The sequence below is a fragment of the Pempheris klunzingeri genome, chromosome 24, assembly GCF_042242105.1.
Source record: "Pempheris klunzingeri isolate RE-2024b chromosome 24, fPemKlu1.hap1, whole genome shotgun sequence".
Classification (NCBI taxonomy): Eukaryota; Metazoa; Chordata; class Actinopteri; order Acropomatiformes; family Pempheridae; genus Pempheris; species Pempheris klunzingeri.
The window spans coordinates 394,962-402,500 of record NC_092035.1 but is presented as its reverse complement, the minus strand read 5'-3'; the positions used below and the strand labels follow the sequence as shown (position 1 = coordinate 402,500).

Sequence of the window (7,539 nt, the reverse complement as noted above, 5' to 3'; positions counted from 1 at the left end):
GTCTGTCCTACAGTCTGTGCTAAAGTCCGTCCTAAAGTCCGTCCTATAGTCTGTCCTACAGTCTGTGCTAAAGTCCGTCCTAAAGTCTGTCCTACAGTCTGTCCTACAGTCTGTCCTAAAGTCTGTCCTAAAGTCTGTCCTATAGTCTGTCCTACAGTCTGTGCTAAAGTCCGTCCTATAGTCTGTCCTACAGTCTGTGCTAAAGTCCGTCCTAAAGTCTGTCCTACAGTCTGTCCTACAGTCTGTCCTAAAGTCTGTCCTAAAGTCTGTCCTATAGTCTGTCCTATAGTCTGTCCTAAAGTCTGTCCTACAGTCTGTCCTAAAGTCTGTCCTAAAGTCTGTCCTATAGTCTGTCCTAAAGTCTGTCCTAAAGTCCGTCCTATAGTCTGTCCTATAGTCTGTCCTAAAGTCTGTCCTACAGTCTGTCCTAAAGTCTGTCCTAAAGTCTGTCCTATAGTCTGTCCTATAGTCTGTCCTATAGTCTGTCCTATAGTCTGTCCTAAAGTCTGTCCTATAGTCTGTCCTAACGTCCGTCCTAACGTCCAGAGCCATTTAAATTTTGATCTAAGCAGAACCGGTGTGGTTCTGGCGCTGATGTTACCTGAGAGAAGGCGACTCCGAACGTGACTCCGGCGATGACGCCCATGTTGCTCTCTATGAAGGACGTCACCAGCTCATAGCAGCCCTGCAGACATTCATTCATTCATTAGGTCACTGGTTCGTTTATGATCCGTCCTATTAATGGTTTCACTGACTCAGATCTTAGCTGCTGACCTCTGACCTCTAGTTTGGATGTGTTTTAATTTGAGGTGAACATAAGTCACGTCGTTGTGATTATATCAGAAATCAGAAAATCTCGTTTCTGTGAATGTTTCTTTTATATATTAATCATAATGTGAAATAAAAAACAAAACTACAAAGTTCAAATTCAATTTTAAGATCTGAAAAAGTCAAGTTTTATTTCAGCATTGTTGAAATTCCAGATGAAAACTTCTAGGTAGTGAAATTTGAGCCGCATCGATCGATCACTGTCAGGTGGAGTTCTTCTGGTCACATGATCCGACAAAGGGAAGTGGATTGTTTGTGTTTCGTGTGTGGTTTTCCGACCTGTTTGTAGACTTTGCGAGCAGCCACAGTTGCGTTCTTCAGGTCGGCTGCGCTGCAGTCGGAGAAACTAACGCAGCAGCTGGCGGGAATCCCACCGACCGGAAAATACACACTGCTGAGCCAACTGGTGTAGTTATAAACTCCACAGCAGTGTAACTACACAGGCAGAGAGAATAAATCACCGGTAAGCATCAGTTTAACTCTTCATCACATTTAAATGAACCCCTGAAGGCAGCTGGTTGTTCTGTAACAGGCACATAAATCACTGCATCATCAGCGTATAACCGGATCTCATGGTTTATGGAAACATTTACCATTAGACATTTTACATTAAAGCATTTTCCTAAAAATGTAGAGGACCGAAAACTGAACCCTGAGGAACCCCAAAAGTAACTGTTGATACTCCAAGGGGCTGTAACCCAGAATCACTACAGTTTTTTATATATAATAAGCAAATAATAAGCAAAAGTAAAAAAAAACCTGTTAGCAGAAAGAATCAAAAGTAAAAGTAGTGTAAAAGCAGACAGGCTAAATTATTATGTTACATTAACATGTCAGGCACGGTTAGGGCAGCCTACAGCGCTGTCGGGTCCTTAGCAGCCACATGCAGAATGTTGCTAATTGTTCTTATTCTAAACTTCTCACACATTTAACGGCGTTTATTCGACAGCGCTGAGAAACACGTGATGCTGACGTCATTCTGCTTCTTCTACTGAGGCTACGGCACAAAGAGGGTTCTTCCCTCTGGCTGTTGGTAGAAAGCTGCTTCAGATACAAACACTTGAGTAGAAAACAGTGATCATGTGACTGTTAAAGAGACACTGACTCTCCGCTGAACGCCGTCCACGGCCAGACTGCGGTCGTCCCGTCCGTCGTACCTCGTCACCGCTTCGCTGTACGTTGTGAGGAATGTCCCTTTAATCTGAACACACACACACACACACAGTTTGGTTTGTGTTCAAGCGTGTGTGTCGTCTGAAGTGTCGTCGTGTCTCTGACCTCGTGGCGAAACACGAATCCGGAGATTCCAGCGATGATCTCGGCCATGAAGACGAGGCACAGGAAGACGGCGTACTGAGGAAGGTCAGAGGTCAGAGGTCAGAGGTCACATGGGGCTGGAGGGAGTAATCTGAGTGACCTCAGGAGAGACTGACCAGCTTCAGCATCCAGGGGCGCCCCCTGCAGGTGGCGAAGCAGCCGAACAGCCCGAACAGCACGATGGCCACCCCGGTGCCGGTGAGGACGTACGGACCGTTGGAGGGGCCGCTGGAGATCAGCAGCATGTAGGGGCCCAACATGAACTTCCACCATAACCCCACCGACAGCAGGACCACACCTGTCACCTGGGGGGGGGGGGCACAGCTCAAACCGTCACAGTAGGTCCACTAAAAGAGCTTGTTTGATCCACTGACAGGCTCAGAGTGTTATCCCTCTAAAACACCAAAGTCCCATAATAACACAAACACACTGACTGATGGAGGCAGCAGCTCCTGTGTCCTGTTCTCTAAAATCCCTGTTTTAGTGAATGTAGTCTGGTGTGTTTGAGAAAGAAGAAACCAGGCCCAGATTCTCTCTCAGTCACACTTTGTGCTCCTCGTTTTATTTTCAGATCTTCATTATCGTGTGAGTGTCACTCCTCCTCCTCCTCCTCCTCCTCCTCCTCCTCCTCATTCCTCACTGTCCTGATAATTACAGAGCCTCGTCCTTGGGTCACCTGGAGGTCATGTGACCTCAGCACGCCTCACACAGCACGTACTGAAAACTGAACAATGTCACTTTAATTCGGCCTGTAAAGGTGCAGTTCACCCTAAAATCATCTGAACTGTTTTATCCCAACCAGCAGGAACAAAGACGTTACTCAGAAGAACATTGTTTTAGGAGCCGAAACAAACGTGTTGAAGGATCAGGAGTAAAACTGTGAGCAGGTTAAACACAGGGAGTAAACAGGAAGTAAACAGGAAGTAACAGTGTTTTTCTCACCCAGAAGATGAAGCAGTGAAGCAGCAGCAGCAGCTTCAGACAGAAGATCACCGGTTTGGTCTCCATCCTCCTGGGAGCCATGATGACACTGACCCCCACCGCCCGAGCCTCCCCTCTGGGCCTCCTCCCCTCTGGGCCTCCTCTCCTCTGGGCCTCCTCCCCTCTGGGCCTCCTCTTCCTCCCCTCCGTCCCTCCTCTTCCTCCCCTCCGTCCCCCCTCTTCCTCCCCCCCTCCTCCACATCAGTAAAAAGCCGCCCATGTGACCCTCATACTTCACTCTGACCTCACAGATCACACGGAGGCGACACCTGAGCTACGGCGAGCCGACGGGGTCAAACCGACCTGCCACCTCTCAGACGTCCTCAAAGCAGGAAGCAGGTAGAGTTTGTCCCTCTCCTCCTGCCGTAGACTGAAGCTGCTGGTCTGGTCATTCTTTGGTGTTTTAAAGGGTCCGTTCAGATCTGTAGTAGTACTACAGTAGTACTACTGCTGAGTAGTATTTAGTGTACTAAGCAGTATTTATACCCTGGCAGTATTCAGTGTACTAAGCAGTATTTATACCCTGGCAGTATTTAGTAGTACTAAGCAGTATTTATACCCTGGCAGTATTTAGTAGTACTAAGCAGTATTTATACCCTGGCAGTATTCAGTAGTACTAAGCAGTATTTATACCCTGGCAGTGTGTATAAATACTCTGGATCCTGCTCTACCCGCTGCTAGTTTCCTGCTTTCACTTCTGGTTTCTGGTGAAACCCGTTGCATCATCGGCTCCTCAGACAGGAAGTGAGCAGCGGCATCAGACGCTTTCTAACCTCGGCGCCGAGGCCGATGGAGCTGCTGTGGGTCGTCGTCCTCCCGGCGTCCCTGCTGTGTGCCGAGGCCCAGACCCCGGTCCGGGTTCTGGTGGATCCGGACCGGAACGCCACCTTAAGCTGCCCCGTGGGCTCCTCAGACCTGTACTGGTTCCTGGAGGTTCACGGCCGCCTCAGAGTCCGCATCGTCCGCACCTTCGGCAGCAATCCTGAACACAACCAGTACTACACCTACTCCTCTGGCGCCGAGTACTGGGCGGAGGGGGACCGGCTGGTGGTCGCCAACGTCACGGCGGACGACTGCAGGATGTACTTCTGCGCCACCAAGAGAAACAACACCATCAGGTTTGAAGCGGCCTTTCTCCTCGTCTCAGGTGAGTCCTGCCGGCTTATTGGTCCTCAGGTGATCAGGTGACTGGTCAGACAACCGGCGCCGGCTGATTGGTCCTCAGGTGATCAGGTGACTGGTCAGACAACCGGCGCCGGCTGATTGGTCCTCAGGTGATCAGGTGACTGGTCAGACAACCGGCGCCGGCTGATTGGTCCTCAGGTGATCAGGTGACTGGTCAGACGGCTTCACGTCGCAGATGATGACAAACGTTTGTGATGTAAAGTGTTTAAACTTTCCCCCGTCAGGGAAAATATTCCACATGTTCCAGCAAATTTTGTGAAATTAAACTTCGTGCTTTCATGGCTGCACTCGAAAGAGCCCGCTAGCTTAGCTTAGCATCAAAACTGGAAAGGAGAGAAACAGCTCGCCAAAATAAAAGTGTTTCTACACTTATTATTAGACAGTTTATCGCTTTATTGATTTTATTACTTGTGACAAAACCAGGCTAGCTGTTTCCATCTGTTTCCAGTCTTTATGCTAAGCTAAGCTAAGCTAACTGAGTGGCTAGTTGCAGCTTCCTGTTTAGACATGAAAGTGGTGTCAGTCCGAACATGTGACCCTGAAGAACGTTTTGAAACCTACTCTCTGTGAGGGATCGACAGATCGTCTGTTTATTGTTGAACGTAGTTTTGGTCACTTTATGCTAATCGCTAATTAGCTTAAACACTTTAGATCTACTGATCCCGTCTGCCAGTGATGATTAATCGTCTCTTGTGTTGAATTTTAAAAATCTATTTTAATCAGAGATTTGCTTTGGTTCTTTGGTTCCTCGTTCACCTGTTGGTCGCTCCTCTTGTTCCAGGTGCTGCGATGGCTCCGCCCACCAGCAGCTCTGAAGCTAACGACCAGCAGGAGTCCACGTGGAGGAGCGAGTCCATCATCTTCACCTCTTTGGCTCTGAACGTCCTCCTCTTAGTGCTAACAGGTTAGCATGTAGCATGTAGCTTTAACTTTAGAGGTGTTAGCATGTAGCATGTAACTTTAACTTTAGAGGTGTTAGCATGTAGCATGTAGCTTTCATTTTAGAGATGGACGTGAAGTGTGGTTGTAGGAGTGAAGGTGACGTGACTCACCTGTCGCTCTGTCACCAGGTGTGCTTCTAACGTCTGTGTGTTTGAGGAGGAAGAACTACAACGTCCAGGTGAACGACCCCCCACCTGTGACCTCTGAGGACCCAGAGATGCTGGAGACACGGCAGGTACACAAAGTACTGCTATTTGTACTGTGATACTACTGCTACAGCTAACAGTAGAACTGCTAACAGTAGTAGTGCTAATAGTAGTAATGCTAACAGTAGTAATGCTAACAGTAGAACTGCTAACAGTAGTAATGCTAACAGTAGTAATGCTAATAGTAGAACTGCTAACAGTAGAACTGCTAATAGTAGTAATGCTAACAGTAGTAATGCTAACAGTAGTAATGCTAACAGTAGTAGTACTCCTCTGTGTTTCAGTACGAGGAGATCCGTGTGGAGACCTACAGAGCCCCCCCCCCTCCCACAGACTGTATTTACTACAAAGCTCAGCTCCCCCGACCGAGCACACCTGGACCACACCTGTACGGATACTGACACAGTTTAAGGTGGATTAGATGAAACAGTTTAAGGCGGATTACATGAAACACTTTTAAGGCGGAGTAGATGAAACCGTTTAAGGTGGATTAGATGAAACAGTTTAAGGCGGATTACATGAAACACTTTTAAGGCGGATTAGATGAAACAGTTTAAGGCGGATTACATGAAACACTTTTAAGGCGGATTAGATGAAACAGTTTAAGGCGGATTAGATGAAACAGTTTAAGGCGGATTAGATGAAACAGTTTAAGGCGGATTAGATGAAACACTTTTAAAGCAGATTACATGAAACAGTTTAAAGTGGATTAGATGAAACAGTTTAAAGCGGATTAGATGAAACAGTTTTAAGGCGGATTAGATGAAACAGTTTTAAGGCGGATTAGATGAAACAGTTTTAAAGTGGATTAGATGAAACAGTTTAAGGCGGATTAGATGAAACAGTTTTAAGGCGGATTAGATGAAACAGTTTAAGGCGGATTAGATGAAACAGTTTTAAGGCGGATTAGATGAAACAGTTTAAGGCGGATTAGATGAAACAGTTTAAAGTGGATTAGATGAAACACTTTTAAGGTGGATTAGATGAAACAGTTTAAGGCGGATTAGATGAAACAGTTTAAGGCGGATTAGATGAAACAGTTTTAAAGTGGATTAGATTAAACAGTTTAAGGCGGATTAGATGAAACAGTTTTAAGGCGGATTAGATGAAACAGTTTTAAGGCGGATTAGATGAAACAGTTTAAGGCGGATTAGATGAAACAGTTTAAGGCGGATTAGATGAAACAGTTTAAGGCGGATTAGATGAAACAGTTTTAAAGCGGATTAGATGAAACAGTTTTAAGGCGGATTAGATGAAACAGTTTAAGGCGGATTAGATGAAACAGTTTTAAGGCGGATTAGATGAAACAGTTTAAAGTGGATTAGATGAAACAGTTTAAGGTGGATTAGATGAAACAGTTTAAGGTGGATTAGATGAAACAGTTTAAAGTGGATTAGATGAAACAGTTTAAGGCGGATTAGATGAAACAGTTTAAAGTGGATTAGATGAAACAGTTTAAGGCGGATTAGATGAAACAGTTTAAAGTGGATTAGATGAAACAGTTTAAGGCGGATTAGATGAAACAGTTTAAAGTGGATTAGATGAAACAGTTTAAAGTGGATTAGATGAAACAGTTTAAAGTGGATTAGATGAAACAGTTTAAGGCGGATTAGATGAAACAGTTTAAAGCGGATTAGATGAAACAGTTTAAGGCGGATTAGATGAAACAGTTTAAAGTGGATTAGATGAAACAGTTTAAAGTGGATTAGATGAAACAGTTTAAAGTGGATTAGATGAAACAGTTTAAGGCGGATTAGATGAAACAGTTTAAAGCGGATTAGATGAAACAGTTTAAAGCGGATTAGATGAAACAGTTTAAGGCGGATTAGATGAAACAGTTTAAAGCGGATTAGATGAAACAGTTTAAGGCGGATTAGATGAAACAGTTTAAGGTGGATTAGACGAGTGTTACAGTAAGAGGTTATTGTGAAAATACACATAAATCATAAATGATTGTTACTTAATGAGAATCTAACAATATAATAATATATTTACTTAGAATGACACCATGAGGTTTGAAGACGCTCTCCACCTGGTCTCAGGTATGTCTGAAGCCATTATGTCGCTCTCTTCAAGGCCA

General features: G+C 45.1%; 1 protein-coding gene across 1 annotated transcript in view; it reads right to left on the bottom strand.

The window, feature by feature from the left end:
- The window catches only part of LOC139223813 (tetraspanin-7-like), a 6,595-nt gene extending 3,427 nt beyond the window's left edge, over positions 1–3,168 (bottom strand). The window contains exons 1-6 of the mRNA XM_070855814.1: positions 3,088–3,168; positions 2,262–2,450; positions 2,107–2,181; positions 1,934–2,029; positions 1,108–1,263; positions 602–685 (exon numbers count right to left, since the gene is read on the bottom strand). Coding sequence (XP_070711915.1) covers positions 602–685; positions 1,108–1,263; positions 1,934–2,029; positions 2,107–2,181; positions 2,262–2,450; positions 3,088–3,168 — 681 coding nt within the window. The remainder of the gene's footprint in view (positions 1–601; positions 686–1,107; positions 1,264–1,933; positions 2,030–2,106; positions 2,182–2,261; positions 2,451–3,087) is intronic.
- Between the last annotated feature and the right edge of the window lie 4,371 nt (positions 3,169–7,539).